A 16,992-nucleotide genomic window follows, 5' to 3' on the forward strand; every position below is an offset into this window, starting at 1 on the left:
CGGATATCATCCACATTATACATATTTCTGATGACTTACAATCAGCGTCGTTAGGTTAGGTTAGGTTAGGTTAGGGTTCTTAATTAGTCTCCACGAAGGAGAAATATATCATAATCAGGTTATTAGTAGAAGTCAGATTCCTCCTCGCGTCTGCACGTTTTGGATAATGAAGTTGAGGGAGAATGTGATTTGGGGAGTTGGATTATCCAGACTTGTCAAGGTGTGGAGTAGAGGGGGGCTGTGTGGCTCTGTGTCTCTGCTGTGGGACTCCCCAGCTGTGGGGGAACATCATGGAGCAGAGGCCCCCTCCACCTCCACCTCTACCTCTACCCCTGCGCTGACAGCATGGGAGGGCTCTGGGCTCTACCGTCATGTTTTGCATTCCTCTGAAAAGATGGAAGGGGGGTCCTGGGTCATGGAGGAAGATGTGGCTTGTTGCCACGGGAACCAAAAGCGGAGGGGAAGATGACAGGACCCATCTGTCCCAGTGATGTTGACTTGGATGTCTCACACCTGCCTTACTTACAGCTAGGGTTGCCAACCGTCCCTTGAAATACGGAATCGTCCTGTATTTAGAGATAAAAGTATGGGTTCCGTATTGAACTGAAACGGGACACGGGACGTTAAAATGCAGGAAATTACATCTAAGAAATGCAAAATTTTCTGGGGGACGACCCCCAGACCCCCGGCACGATGAAGTGTCCCGTATTTTTTTCATTGACAGTTGGCAACCCTACTTACAGCTCTCACGCCAACCTCATCCTGGGCCTTTCTTTCTTTCTTTCTTTCTTTCTTTCTTTCTTTCTTTCTTTCTTTCTTTCTTTCTTTCTTTCTTTCTTTCTTTCTGTTCTTTTGACAGCTTCACTTTCTTGCCTCTTTCTTGTGTCATGGTAGGGCCTATAACATGGTACAATAGCCTGCACACAATAATAGTAGGCCTATGCACTGATTGGGTTATAGCCTGTTAATCCAGATCAAGTGTTAAATTCGATAAAAGAATATTACAGATTAGTAGTACAGTAGAAGCCAGATTCCTTCTCACGTGTGGGCGCTCGAGACAAAGAAGGCGAGGAGGGAGAGATTTGGGGAGGTGGAGGGGCGCGCACGGGGACGAGCATCGCTCAAGAGCACACGCGCCTCTTGGGAGCACCGCTAATAGAGAGAGAGAGAGAGTGTGTGTGTGTGTGTGTGTGTGAGAGATTTTTTAAACGTTTTAGCACTTTATAGCGGAAGAGATTGACTGTTGATGGATGAACATTAAATCGGGTCAATTTGGAATAGAGCGGGTTAGGCTTTGGGATTCGGCATCCCAACTGCCAGAAACGTCAAAAGGCAACACTCAAGTTAAAACATAAATAAATAATGGCTAGCTCTTTGGATATTGTGAAGGATATTAAACAAAGAAGCCATCTGGAAGCCAGCGACAATGAAATGTCTAGAGCAGCTGAAAATTGTAGAGAGAGTGACTGCTCCTAAAATCAAGTAGAGAGAGAGAGAGAGAGAGAGAGAGAGAGAGAGAGAGAGAGAGAGAGAGAGAGAGAGAGAGAGAGAGAGAGAGAGAGAGACTTTCTCTTCCCTAGCAACGATTGGCAGTGTGTGCGCGAGGCTGCAGCCTGTTGTCTTGTAGCTGCTCTCGCAAGCCAGTGAGTGTGGATGCCTCCTGTGTGTTTTGTGGAGAGCGCCGCTAGGAACTGAGGACAGCTCTCGCTTCACCTTCTTCTCTCCAGTTTAGCCCGCGCCACCGTTGGTGGCTTCTTTCTTGGCTTTTGTTGCTTTGCGATGAAAACCACCCTCCATCCGTGAACACAACATAGAAGAATCTGCCGGCGAGCTGACGGATAGGCTACAGCGAATTGAGGAAGAGCCACGGAGATACGGAAAAAGGAGTGACGGAGGAGAAGTGCCTGCCGAGTCGTGGAAAGGGGAGACGTTTACGGAGCCAGCCTGGAGGACGCGCCAGGATCCGGGATGGAGCACCTGAGCACGCGAGGTTTGCCCAGGCTGTCCTGGATCGACACTCTCTATAGCAGTACGTAGCCGACACACATCCATGTCCGTCCGTCTCGTCTCTCCCGTCCCTGGACCATTCATTCGCTCCTTCTCGCCTCTTCTCTCCACCGCCCTTCCCTAGCTGTCATCGAGACGGACGTGTAATCGCGTTATGAGCAGAGCATTTGACACACTCGGGGCGCGGGGTCTGTCCAAGATTGTCTATTAGAAATTGTAGTTGTTAGTATCGCTAAAAAATAATCATGAGTGACCTATGTCCTGCTCATGTTTGAAAGCGTGGTGTATAGAAAGAATATAAGCATAATTGTTTTTGCGGGTGGGTAATAATATTTGTTTTGTTTGGGTAGTCCCATATTGATGCCAAGCCTGTGCTGATTAGCTCTGGTAATCCAGTGTGTAACATTCTTCCACCTGAGCGATTTGGGAATGATTCTGTGAGTTGTAGTAGATTTGTCCCGGTTCCCATTGTATTTAAAGGTAATTTCACACAGAATGTCTGACAAGTCTGTGTCTGTTTACTCTACAGTGTGTCCTCAACTCTGAGTGTCACACTCAGAGGCTGTTTACATACCTATGAAGAGTGATGTCATCCTGATGGTAAAAAAACAGCACCTGCCATGGCTGAGTTAGGATGGTGTGTGTGTGTGTGTGTGTGTGTGTGTGTGTGTGTGTGTGTGTGTGTGTGTGTGTGTGTGTGTGTGTGTGTGTGTGTGTGTGTGTGTGTGTGTGTGTGTGTGTGTGTGTGTGTGGTTGGGGGGTTAGTAGCCTATCCACGGATGTGTTCAGCGAATAGGCTTGTCAGGCTTGGTTACATAAAGAGTGGTGTGGGGGCGCATACATGTTGAAGGAAGAGAACAGAACTGGTACAGGGCTGATTCTGTGTCAGTTAAGTGTAATGTGGTTTGAATGGTTAACTCCCTAAAATCAATATAGTTCTCCCAACAGGAGCTAAACGCACTCAGAATCCCTCCTGAAAGCTGCCACTCTCCCAGTTGTTTTGTTGGGCTTATTTTTTTGCCTTTTCAATATAAAATATCACCTCTCAGCTGGATATGTAGTGTTCTGTATAAGTCCCTCATGGGAGGATTAAGGATTATGTAATACAATAGACCGCTTGTTCAGTTTGTTTTGTAGAAATTGTTTCACTCTTGATCTGGCAGGCTATAGGGAAAGAATGGGGAAGTCAAGTTGAATGTGCGTGTAGAGAGGGGTGGTAAGTAGGGTGGTGGGGGGTAATTGTCTCTATGGCCGGGGGGAGATAAAGGGTGGGGGGAGGCATTAAGACTGGGCCTTGCCATATTGTCTGGGCAAATGGGTTTAAGGGCCAAAACATCTGTTAGCAGAGCTAATGCTTTTTGTCGTTGGCCTTTTGATGACTTTATTGGTGGGATGGCCTCACCCCTCTGACGCACACGCATCTCCATCTCCATTGCTCCATGTCCCCATTCCCCGAGATAGCTCATCAGATGTTTAAGAGACGGCCCCATCTGTTGATACCCGTGCAGAAAGAAGTGAACTCCTAACCTGTTGGGGTTACGTAATACGTCCTCAGATGGGCCAATATTATTCTTCGTAGGGAAGCTTTTTAACCCAATTCTGTTTTCTGACCGTGTTGCCCCCCCTCTGAAATGCTGAAAAACAAATGAAGAAACTAAAATTAAACATTTATGAATGGGCGTTAAAAATGAATATGGCAGCCCCGTGTGCATAACAAAAGATTTTCTCCTTTTTGCCTCATATGAGTTGCCGAGCTGTATCCAGGCAGACTTAAAGTCAATATTGGAGAGTTGTTTATTGACAGTTGCAAATGTAAGAACTCCTTCTCTCGCTATGGTGTTTGTGTTTCTTCAAACACTTGGTATAATATTTACATCTGCCATGCGTCGCACAGTTGTTATAAAGTGGTGAATATGTATGTGTATGCCGTAACACCCGGGCAGAAACACAGCGCTTGTTTCACAGCCTCTCATCTCTCCCTCCTTGTGCTGTTACTCTGCCAAGATTTGGTTTCCTCCCACACACTCTTCTGTCGTTGTTTGTTTTAGCGCCGTTGTTTCGGACAGAGCCACTCAGAGAGGGATGTGTACTGTGTACTGTTGTCTTATTGAAGCAGAGGCATAGCGGCATGAATCATTGGACTATGTTACCAGGGCCCCAAGTACAGTATAAGAGGGCCCAGAATTTGGGTATGACACCATGTCGTTCCACCAGTGGGATGCTGGAATGGTGTGTGATGGATTGACCGTCACTAGAGCCTGGCTCTTTCGTGTAGCGGATAGAGGCCTGGTTTGGTAACCTAGAAGGTCAGTGTTCGAGCCCCAGCGGCCATCTCTACTCCCCTTGCTACATAGTTGTTGAAAAGACTTCACTACCATAATTCTACACTACTATGGCATTACAGTAATACATTGAGACTTGCTCATTGCCATTCTGGTAACAGCACATTTATAACAGGGACCATATTTTAACAGATTAAAATTTTTGGACCGTTACAGCACAAGGGGTGATGGTCAGCCTGTGCTTGGTTGTTTGGCCATCGGGCACAACATGAGCAATAGCATTTAGATTTGTATAGCACCACATGATGAAGCAGTACATGACTGTCATTCAATGTGCTTGAGAGGAAAGAAAGAGAAGAGAGAAGAAAATATTATAGAAAGTAGAAAGTATAGGAAGTATTATAGAGAGTAGGCAGATGAAAAAAAATATTTTTTAAAACACAATACTGTTGGGTCAATTCTAATTTGAGGAGGGAAGGTGGTATTGTGTATCATGGGTGTATATCAGTGGAGTTAATGCATCCATGGGGAATGAGATTAAATAGGTTATGTGCTTTGCATTTTATGCCCCTGTTTGTATTCACAGGCTACATTAGCATGCCATCTGTAAGACTCACTATAACCATTTACGTATATTTTCCACACAGTGTGGGGGACAGCACAATGTAAATGTACCCAAAGAAAACCAACATCATGTTATATTATAAAGAACATAATATTTCTTCTTTCTTTCTTTCTTTCTTTCTTTCTTTCTTTCTTTCTTTCTTTCTTTCTTTCTTTCTTTCTTTCTTTCTTTCTTTCTTTCTTTCTTTCTTTCTTTCTTTCTTTCTCAGCTCTCTCTCTCATTTGTGTCCTGGCATCCTGATGCCCTGCCCCCACCCCCTCTGGTCTTTGTTATGGTTGCCACCATAAGCAACACCCCCCCCCCCCCCCCCATGTCAACCCCTCCAAAACCTACACCGCTCTCACGCATGATCTCCGGTGGGAGCCCAACGCTTCGTGCCCGGCAGGCTACTGTGCCTCCCCATTACTCACCCTCCACCAGAGATGCTGCTGAGGAGGAAAGACTCCCACCATCCTCCCTCTCTGCTCTACCTCCCTCTCTTCCTCTCCTCTTCTCTCATCGCCGTTTCTCCTCTCCTGTGTTCATTCATCCTCCACTCATCTCATCTTCTCTGCTCTCCAGTTCTCCCTCCCTCTTTCTTCTGCTTTCTCCTCTCCTCTCCTGTTCTCTCCATGTTCTCTCTCATCCTCCATTACCTCTCCTCTCCTCTCCTCTCCTCTCCTCTCCTCTCCTCTCCTCTCCTCTCCTCTCCTCTCCTCTCCTCTCCTCCCGTAGCAGGCACCTGCTTCCCAATGCCACTTGAAAGAAACCCACACATTTAGACAAGAACACACACACACACTCTCTCTCTGTCATGGGCATGATGGCAATAACATGCACCAAAAGCGCACATAGGCATATACAGTATACACCAAACACACACGTGTAAGCTCACATATGAATTCCCTGAGCAAGCACGAGCATACCAAAATGCACCATGCCTATGCACGGAACGGATGAGGAGAAGGAAATAATTCACTCCCTCATCATTCCCCTTCCCTCTGTTCTGTGTTGTCGTGGCGATGCTGGTGTGTCACGTGAGCGAGAGTGGTGAGCATGTGAGCAGCATCTAAAGAGGCTGGTTATGTAAGAAGGGGCTTCAGTGTTTTCAGCACACAGTAGCAGTTTCACTGGAGGAGTACCCCCCTCCCACAGCAAACGCACACGCTCCTCTTTCGCCCAACAGCTCTTGCCCCCCATTGGTAATCCTTCTGACTGCTGTGGCAGCTGCCTGGGTTTTTTTTGCTGCTTTGGGAGAGCACGGATTAGCTGTGGGTGCTCCTGCCGTGATGCAGGGGGACAGGACAGGAAAGGACAGGGGAGGAGAGGAGGGAGCAGGGCTGAGGTGACACATGCATAAGGGGGTGCTAGAGCCTGACAGCCAGAGCCCAGAGCCTAAACTGTATACTTAACCATGCAGGGATGCTTGGAAATCAATGCACTTGCCATTGATAAGAGGGTTGCCAGGTTGGTGGATTCAATTCGTTATGCGTCCATCCATTGCGCCTCTTTAATGAAGCATACACTCACGTACAGTGGCACACTGTGGGCACATATTGAGGGTATAAATCCATTAAATAGCTTTATTATTACTACCGGGGCCAGAGCCTGACTGCTATAGCCCAGCGTCTGTATTGTATACTTAACCATGCAGCGATGCTTGGAAATCAAATCAGTGCATTTGCTTTTGGTAAGATGGTTGTCAGGTAGGTAGGTAGGTGGATCCATCCATCCGTCCCTCCATTGAGGGCCTCAAATCAAGCATGTATTCGCGTACAGTGGCGCATTATGGGCACACATTGAGGATGCAAACTAGGGGTCGACCGATACAGGTTTTTTAATGGCCGATGCGATACCGATTTTTTTTTCATCACCCTTGGCCGATACCCGATTTCCGATTCCCGATATTTGGGGCCGATATGGGTTAAAAAAAGGTTAAAAAATGACAAATATTCCAGGTCTCAAGTTAAAAATAAACATTCCTTTAGCATTATCAAATTGAGGTAGAACTTGTACCATTTAAACACCCACCCTAACAATCAAGTAATGTCTAACAATCAAGTAATACAAAAATAAAGTGTCTTGGTGCTTTAAAAAAAAAAAAAAAACAAATGACATAAAATAATAAATATTGCTTATCGGCCAAAACCACACGCGTATCAGCCGATACGATACACTTAAAAATGCACATATCGGCCAGATACCGATATATCGGTCTATCCTTAATGCAAACCCATGAAATGACTGTATTGTTATTGCAATATGAAGAATTGGGTGAATCTCTAGGCTGTACATAATGTCACATGAGTGGCTCTATTCTCTTTTTCGCTCACTCACACTTTCCAGTGTGGCTGTGACATTTTAAGGCTATAGCACAGTCATCTCCCACTTGGTGCAGAAATGCCATGTGCCCCCATGTTTTGTTAGTTTTTTTGCCCTTGGACAGATGATTCAGATTGTATGGGAGCAGGCAATAATAAATATTACAATGGATCCAATTCAGAATTGGCCTTATCCAATTGTCATGATTTCAGAAAGTAACTGCCAAAGCTCTAGAAATGCACACTTACACTACATTAAGTTATACAAACTTGCTCCAAGTCCAATCTTTTATTTTTCGCACTCATCACAGCTTTTCTCCTACTGTAGTGATTTTCCGGTTGATTATGTTTTGCAGAGTAGTGATAATTTTACTGATTAAGGGAAACAGCATGACAAGAAGGCCCAGCTGACAAGAGCTTACATCAGCACGCCTCGCAGCTCATGAGTGGTTTGTCCTGGCTGTGTGTGGTATTGATCTCACAGAGGGGGATTTCCTGTGTTGGTAGTCCTTCAGCACACTGCATCTCCTGTCTTGGCTGGTCACTCAGGTCAGTAGTAGTAGTGAAGGTCATATGGGAGTGCTTGCTGCATTTTATAACCTAAGGCACCTTCGCAAATTCATCTCCTTGCTTGCTCGGTCTTTCACTCAGTCACTCTCACTCACGCACGCACGCACGCACGCACGCACGCACGCACGCACGCACGCACGCACGCACGCACGCACGCACGCACGCACACATGAATGCAACTAACATACACAATCACTCTCTCACACATAAACACACAGTCACTCTCAGTCTCAGAAACACACACACAGAGACACACGCACACGCCCGCACGCCGATACTTCATTCAATTACGACTGGCTTTACTACAGACTGTGCTGTGTCTGTGGAGAGGAGCGTGTTCACTACTGATACTGAGAGAGAGGGAAGAGGGGACGTTTAGATTGAGAGTGAATGAGTGCCTGTGTGTTTCAGTGAGGTGGAGAGAGAGATAGCAGAGAGCATTGGGGACAGAATGAATGTGTGTGTGTGTGTGTGTGTGTGTGTGTGTGTGTGTGTGTGTGTGTGTGTGTGTGTGTGTGTGTGTGTGTGTGTGTGTGTGTGTGTGTGTGTGTGTGTGTGTGTGTGAGAGAGAGAGAGAGAGAGAAAAAGAAAAGAGAGTAGCTACTGTATGGTCAGCAAGCTAAATGTAGTGTGTGTTGTATCCAGATCAATGGTCAGTTTGGCTTGGAGTCTTATTGCGTCCTGGTTCATCCATCAATGCTGAAGGTTCACATCGCAGATGGCTGCCCCTTAAAGAAACAGGCATAACTAATAAAACTAGCCTGGACAGTTGACTGGACATAACACAGCATGCACATTAAATGCAGTCTTAATTTAACTCTTACAGAGTCAACTTGGTCAACATCCTCTAGATTGTATTTGGTCCCAGAGTATTAGTTGAATTAACTCTGCATTTTTTACTGGTCTGTACTAACCTTGGTTCAGTTCCATTCCCACCTGGCTTTGTAGTAGGATAATAGCCGCCATTACTTCAGTAGTAGGCCTATGTATCTGGGCGTTCTAGTAAGCATCAGCCAAGTATTTAGTTCGAAAAACAAAGGCTTAACCATGTTTTTTCTCTTTGGGCATTGCATGAACTGAAGTCAGAGATTCTATCCCCGTTGCCTGCAATGTCAGATATAAAAGCTCTTTCTTTCAACAGGCTCGGGGCTGGCTGAAATTACTAAGCGGATTTATAGGCGCCCTTCTCCTCTCCGACCACTTGCTTAGTTCGTGCTCCAAAGCTGCCCTTTGTCTGCCATGATTTCTACAGCCGCACCTGTGCTCTCCCTGCTGCTGCTGCTGCCGCCACTGCTGTTTCCAAGACCGCTGACAGCTTTGGCTGGGGCGGGGATCAAGTCATCTGAAAGCTCCCCGACTCAATACACACAATGTAATAGGGACCCAAATTTTGGGGGCCACTCCTCCTGGGCCTGGCACAACTGACTCGTTTGTCCCCCCTTTGTCCCACCCTATCGGCTTCTCTGGGTGTTTCAATTGCTCGACACATTTGTTGGTTCTTGGAAACAGTTTACCAGTCAGTGTACTACTCCAGACCATCTCTCTTTGTTTCTCTCTTTCTCTCTCCCTCACTCTCTCCCGCCCTTTCTCTTTTCTTCTTCTGTTTCTCACTGCACTTTATTTGTGCTTTTATTTCTTTTCTGTTAGCTTCGCATTTCATTGCCTCTCCATGTAACTATGGGAACAGAGAGAGAGAGAGCGCTTTGTGTGTGTGTGTGTGTGTGTTCGTGTGTGTGTGTTGGTGAGCGTGCATGCTTGTGTGCTTGCATGTCTCAGTGAAGACAAAAGCACAGTTAGGTTGGATGAGACCAACTAGCCGACAGACAGACGAACAGGCAAGACGGTTTGTTATGTAAGCCAGTGCCTTGCTAGTCAGACAAACCATAGCCTGTGCTTTGCTCACTCGCACAGTGGCAATATTTTGGATGGAGAGGGGTCTGGGTTATTTAAGGTCATACTGTATTACCAATGCATTGGCAACGGTGCAGTATCTCAGCACAACTACATTGAATTAAACTGCATAAATCTTGCCTTTAGTGCCTTTTTGGGGTTGTTTTTTTTGGGAAAATGGTGGGAGCGTAGGAGAGAGTGAGAAACGAGAGGCTGCCTGGTACACTCCAGCAGGGTCATTGAGTACACTCTCGAGTTTTTTGTGTGTGCTATGCGAATGACTGTCCTGTGTTTGTGTGTGTGTGTGTGTGTGTGTGTGTGTGTGTGCGCGTGTGTGTGTGCGCGTGTGTGTGCGCGTGTGTGTGCGCGTGTGTGTGCGCGTGTGTGTGTGCGCGTGTGTGTGTGCGCGTGCGCGTGTGCATGTGCGTGTGCGTGTGCGTGAAGCCTTGAGGTAAAAGAGTTTTGGGGGTAGAAATTTATCAGCAGTTTTGTGGAGGGGAGCTCCACCTGCTACAGCTTCTCTTCTCATTGGTATTCTGCTGCAGTGGGTCCAGCAATGGAGAGAGAGAGAGAGAGAGAGAGAGAGAGAGAGAGAGAGAGAGGAGAGAGAGAGAGAGGAGAGAGAGAGAGAGAGAGAGAGAGAGAGAGAGAGAGAGAGAGAGAGAGAGAGAGAGAGAGAGAGAGAGAGAGAGAGAGAGAGAGAGAGTATGTGCATGTGTGTACCTTCCAGAGAATCTGAAGTCTGCCTTGGGGACACGTTTATAACTCTGACTGAGATTAAGCACACACACACTTACACACACAAGCATGCATACTGATACACACACATAATGATGCACACATACAGACTGATACACACGCACAAGCACACACACACACACATTTGGATACAATCAGCGGAAACTACTTTGTCACGAATAAAAAGCTGCAAGTCCTCGGCTCAGTGATAACTGCAGTCTTATGATGACGATCATTTCCCCCGGGCAGTAGGCGTCCTACTGGATATAATTTGTTATATTGGTTGCCATACACTGCTACTTCATTTTCATGTATTGCTGTATTACCATATTAACAGCATAATTTTCCTATTGTACTGGCAGTTGGTAAAATAAATGAATCCATCCATCCATCCATCCATCCATCCATCCATCCATCCATCCATCCATGCATGCATCCACCGTACAGTATCTTGTGTACTTATGTTTTTGTTTGCGATTAGTACTTCAGCACAAGGGCTGCTTTTTTGTCCAGCTGCTGCCTCCAAGCTGAATTGATACTATTGGATGTAATGATTTCCTCGGAGGAGATAATCCCAATCAGTGTTTGTAAGTTGGCATTGGAACGTGATTTTGTCTGATTCGCATGAGTTCTGGGCACCAGAGCGAGAGTGAAACACAGCTTCGTTCTGTCTGTCTTTCGGATGACAATGAGCGCAGTTTGTCTCACACACACACCATACGTGCAACTCCCAGTGTGAGTGTGGGACTAAGAACAGCGCTTTGTTTTGGTTAATAGAGTCGTCTCTTTCTTCTCCTCCCCCACTTTCTCTTCCTTCCCTCTTCTCTTTCGTCATCTCAACTCTCCACTTCATCTCTTTCTTTTACTCTCTTCTTCTCTCCTCCCCTCTTGTTCTCGCGTTCTCTCCTCCTTCCGTCGTCATCTCTTCCTCACATCCTCTCTTCTCCTCTTCATCCTCTCCTCTATTCTCCTCTCCACATCTCTCCTCACCCCCTCTCCTCTCATCTCTTTTCCTCCACCTTTCCTCTCCTCTCCTTTCCTTTCCTTTCCTTTCTTTTCCTCTCCTCTCCTCTCCTCTCCTCTCCTCCTCTCCTCTCCTCTCCATCACTCCCCTCCTCCTCCCCTCTCCTCTCCTCCTCATCTCTCTTTTTCTCCTCTACTCCCCTCCTCTCCTCTCTTCATTTCCTTCTCCTCCTCCTTCTCCTCCTCCCTCCCGTCTCTTTGGGTGATATCACACCTCCCCAGGTTGTCAGTGTATGCAGATACAGTAGATGATGAATATAATTTAGGCTGCCCCAGCTGCTGTGCTGCTCTGTTGTGTTGTGGCGTGTTGAAGTCCTTACAGCGCCATAGCAGGGTGTATTATATTATGTATCATCCTGTATCATCCTTCCTCTGGTGCTGTGCTAGTGTATCTGTCTGACAGTTGAAGGTGAGTAAGGGAGGCCGTGCCTAAAGCCTGCTGGCAGTGATGGGAGCCCCTGTGGAGGCACTGATTAGGAGACTGCAGCAAGGACATCGATTCCCAACAACTAACAGTAAAGTTTCTCTGCTGGGGGAGTAATATGCACGCGCAGGCATACCACATACCCACAGACACCCTCTGACACATCGAGACAGGTATATAGATACGCGTACAGTATACACTCACACATACTGTAGCATACAGTCATACACACACACACACACACACACACACACATGCACACGCGCACACGCACATGCACACACGCGCACACACACACTTTAGCCAAAATTCTGTGTTTGAAAAGGAAAAGTAGAGCGTTTCTAAGACAGACTGGCAAAGGCAGCAAAGCACCCTGAAGGGGTCTGGCTACCCCTATCTATGTCACACAATGAAGAACATACAGTCAGAATAGGGTCAAGATGAAATTTGAGCAGGTTCAAGCAGTCACGCTCAAGGGCTATGTCAAGAAGGAAGACTACTCCCGTAACCATGATACTGTATGGAGCTCTTCGTTAGCTTTGGTGGACATTCATAAGATGATCTCCAAATGGCATCTGTGTGTTATCTGCCTTGAAGATGCACACCATCTCTGGTAGCATCCATCATCACACTCTGCACCACTTCCATAGTAGGAGCGGTGGACACAATGAGAATTAGTCATAGATTAGAGAGTTCATCTATGTAGGGATAGACATTAATGCGAAGCGACACACACATACATTTATAAATTATCAAGTGTTTTTGATGCATTTAGAGCTGGATTTGATTAAGTGGAGTCACGATATGATGAAAACATGCTTCATCATCTTGATTAGGCGTTCATCATTCAAAGCACAGATTCGTCATCTATCATTTAATGATATTGGCCTCCAGGGTAGAAAGTAACACAATTCATCCATAAAAAAGGGGAGCAATAAAAAAATCCCAGAGCCTGCTTGTGAATTGGGGGAGGAAAAGCGTGATAAACTGCACAGTAAATCAATTTGAAAAAAAAAAACCCTTGATTGACTCCTCGTATGGAGAGGCATTGCTCTGACTATCATCAGAATTTACTGTTATCATTCACAGCAAGCAATTGTCGCAGCTCATGCAATTATATTTTTATCCTATTAATTTGTGTCGCTTTTGTTGCTTCACATTTTAATGCATAGCTGTCTGATACTATTACCAGATGCATGGCCATGTTTCTCCCCTTAAGCCAGGGCAAGGTGGCAAACAAATTTGGAAAGAATCTTTTTTCTATGTTGACTGACCAATATAGTTTTAAAACACACACACACACACACACACTGACCGGCCAGCAGTAGAACCTCAAGCCAAAGCTGTTTTTGGCTGAATTGGGCTGAAAAACATGACTAATCATCCCAATGTATTTATCTGACGCTAAACTAGAGGAACTTCATGTACTCCATGGCCATGTTTCTCTCTGTCACGTTTCCACCCCTCCTCCTCCCTTCCTCTTTTCCTCTTCCTTCTCTTCCTCCTCTTCTCATCCTCCTCCTCTTCTTCCTCCCCTCCTTCTCTTTCTCATCTTCCTCTTTTTCTTCTCTTCCTCCTATTCTTCCTCTTCCTCCTCTTCCTTTTCTTCTTCTTCTTTTTCTTCTTCCTTTCCTCCACTACTACTTCTTTTCTTCATCTCTGCCCCTCTTCCTCCTCTTCCTCCAGTAGCTGGTGCCTGAGTGTGTCTCTGTGACCACAGCCTCTCAGGGCGCTTGTCTCTACTTGTTTGCATCAGCGCTGATGCTGTCAAGGGCTGTGTGTGTGTGTGTGTGTGTGTGTGTGTGTGTGTGTGTGTGTGTGTGTGTGTGTGTGTGTGTGTGTGTGTGTCGTGTGTGTGTGTGTGTGTGTGTGTGTGTGTGTCTGTGTGTGTGTGTGTCTGTGTGTGTGTGTGTGTGTGTGTGTGTCTGTGTGTGTGTCTGTGTCTGTGTGTGTGTCTGTGTCTGTGTGTGTGTCTGTGTCTGTGTGTATGTGTCTCTCTATGTGTGTGTGTCTATGTGTTGTGTGTCTATGTGTCTGTGTTTGAGTGTGTGTCTGTGTGTGTGCACGCATCTGTGTGTGTGTGTGTGTGTGTGTGTGTGTGTGTGTGTGTGTGTGTGTGTGTGTGTGTGTGTGTGTGTGTGTGTGTGTGTGTGCGCGTGCATACATGCCACAATGTTGGACAGGTTCTCGTCAGCCTCTCGTCTCGGCTTGGTAACTGGAGCCGCCCGGTCTCTTCCTTCCATGGACGAACCAATGAGATAGTCCATCAGTACACACTCACACACACACACACACACACACACTCACACACACACACACACACACACACCAGGCAGGCAAAGGCACTGCTGAGTTCCTTGGCCCTGTTTACATCCGAATGGAAGTCGTCGTTTGATTAAGCATCCAGGGCAGTGAAGCGAAAGAAGAGAAGCCAGGAGTGAGGAGAGAGAGAGAGGGTAGAAGGGAGTGGGGGACAGAAGAGGAGAGGAGTGGGGTAAGGATGGAAGAGTGGGGGAGAGGAGAGGGGGGAAGGAAAGGATGGAGAGGGGGAAAGGAGAGGGGGGAGGGTGGAGAAGGGAAGAGGAGAGAGAGAGAGAGACCGAAGGATGGAGGAGGATAGAGGAGAGGGGGGAGTTAAGGATTGAGAGGAGTGGAGTCGAGGGAAGGAAAGAGGGCGGTGGTGGAGGAAAAGGAGGAAAGGAGGTGTTAAGGAGAGGAAAGGAGGGATTGGAGATTAGAGGAAAAGAGTGAAGGAGAAGAGAGGAAGGAGAGAGAAAAAAGCAAAGACCTCGGCTTCCATTAGTAGCTTAGCTTTGAGGCAGTAAGAGCCCTTTTACATAAACCAGTCTCCCTCCCCTTCGAGCAACTTCAACAGCCAGTCAGCCCTGCAGATAGAATGAGGGTGAGGAGGAAAATAGGACAAAGCCAGGGTGAGATGCACAGAAGATGGCAGGAGGAGAGAACATTTGTACGTTTTTGGAGAGAAGACGATGAACAGTGAAGTATGAAGCAAAGCTGTAAACAGCCTTTCCTTTTCAGACCCAGAGCCCAGACATGTTGTATAAGCTGCTTGTGTAAAGGCAGTAAAAAAACGCAAGACCCAGATTTGCATCGTTGCCACATTGCCACCTGCAACATACATTATTGCCCCAGAGCCTCCATTCATTACTTACACCTTAGCCTATTGTTTGAGTGTGCTTGCCATGTGTGCTGTGGTGAATGTGTTTTACATCTGTGAAATTACTTTTTTTTACTGCTGTCGCCTGTCGCCATGTGGTTGGACATTGTGAGGCAGAACACTTTGACAGGGAAATAAGCTTTTTATAGATATGGAAACAAAGTGTTCTAAAATAAGCTGCTGTTGTGGAACCTGAATAAGAGCATACAAAGCAAATCCAAATGGTATGGCTATATATAAAGTCACACTGTATCTCCACTTTTTCTTCTGTCAAGCATTCAGAATGAGCCACGCGGCCAACGGATTGTTTTTCCTTTTCGCTCCGCACGAACATATTCAACAGATGGACAGCATTCCCTCGGGGACCAGGGACGTCGCGCATGGCCATCTTTCACTCAATTATAAATCCATTAACCTCGATTCACTCTGTTGCAGAGACCCTCGACTCACTATCTCCTCTGTAGCTTCAGAATATGGTTGATTATATTAATACTTTTTACTTTTCACTTTGTATACTTTGTATTTAGTGTCTTTTTTTGCAATGCGTTTTTGCAGCTCAATGAATCCCAACAGATGATTCATTTTAGGTTCAGGTACGATTTGTATATTACGATACGTTTTTATATCGCTACAGCGGCGCCGGTCAGAATTGATGCAGGCTCCGTGTTGAGTGTGTGCTCCATCTTCATAAGTCAGGGTGAGGAGGCCTGTCAGCCACGCTCTTGATGGATGGCTGTCAGTGAGAGCAGGGCTGGAGCAAGATGGAGGATTTCATTCCCATCAGTATTATACACATAGACACACACACACACACACACACACACACACACACACACACACACACACACACACACACACACACACACACACACACACACACACACACACACACACATTGATGGCAAGTCTCAAAGAGTCAACTTTAAGTTTAATGGTAAAGGAAAAGTAGCCAACTCTGTGCTTGTGTGTGTCTGTGTGCATGGGAGTGATTGTGCGTGTGCGTGTGCGTGTGCGTGTGCGTGTGCGTGTGCGTGTGCGTGCGCGCGTGCCTGTGCACGTGCACGTGCATATGTCAATTTTGTGTTTTATGTTGTGCATTTTTTTGCGTATAGTTACTGTAAGTTGACGTGTTTGATATTCACCATTATGTTCGCACTGATTCTTGCAGTGGATTGACACACTAGAGCACTGGGTTGTTAACACTGTAGTGCGCTGGATTGACATAATTGCTGGCATGTTTATGATGGCTGTCTTTCACCTGTCTCTGTTCAGCAAACTGTGTAATACGCACCTGACTAAAACCACATCATGCATAGTTTTATTCATAACTACGTAGTAGCTGGTAGCTACACTGTCTATGTTGTGGAGGGCAATCATGACCTGCATGCAATACAAATCTGATCTGACACTCTTCCATCAGCACCCAAGTGTTGATTTTCTGTTTTTCTCTGTCATTGTTTTGTCTGTTGTAAATGGTTCATTAACATTTCTGCACAATACCTGCTTTGCAGTCTAACTGTGCTTTTCGCTTTGCAATATCGATATTTTTGTCAACTGCAACTGATATCCACCAAGAGTGAAAGTTATGGCTGGCACGCTGTAATAGACATTGACAAGTTTACTACCATATTACTACAATGCTATGACATACAGCAGGGCCTTTAGTAATGCACTATGACTTGGTCATTGCCATTCTGGTAACAGCAAATTATAACCCTGTCGTGTCTTAACGGGTTGGATTGACCACTTTTGTAGTTATCCCTCCTCTATATAGGTGTTGAATGACCCTACACTGCAAACTTAACTACTGTGTATCCTTTCCCCAAGATGACACACTGCACCCTTGTCAGTAATGAGCGCTGAGGAGCTGATTTGTTGTGACTTAATGAAGGCGATATATTCTGTTATTTGTGTACCCGATGCTCGAGGACTCTTGACACTTGTAATTGCACCGG

General features: G+C 46.1%; 1 protein-coding gene across 3 annotated transcripts in view; it reads left to right on the forward strand.

The window, feature by feature from the left end:
- abr (ABR activator of RhoGEF and GTPase) overlaps window positions 1-16,992 on the forward strand; it is a 258,788-nt gene that overhangs the window by 54,265 nt on the left and 187,531 nt on the right. Inside the window, exon 1 of one of the 3 annotated variants that reach the window (XM_063204118.1) lies at window positions 1,516-2,029. The exons of 1 other annotated variant lie outside the window; for it this stretch is intronic. In XM_063204118.1, the coding sequence (XP_063060188.1) occupies window positions 1,969-2,029 (61 nt within the window). In that variant the 5' untranslated portion in view covers window positions 1,516-1,968. Of the gene's footprint in view, window positions 1-1,515; window positions 2,030-16,992 lie in introns of those variants that run through there. One more of the 3 variants, XM_063204120.1, reaches the window with a different exon arrangement.

This window comes from Engraulis encrasicolus, chromosome 7 (genome assembly GCF_034702125.1).
Source record: "Engraulis encrasicolus isolate BLACKSEA-1 chromosome 7, IST_EnEncr_1.0, whole genome shotgun sequence".
In the NCBI taxonomy this organism is placed as follows: Eukaryota; Metazoa; Chordata; class Actinopteri; order Clupeiformes; family Engraulidae; genus Engraulis; species Engraulis encrasicolus.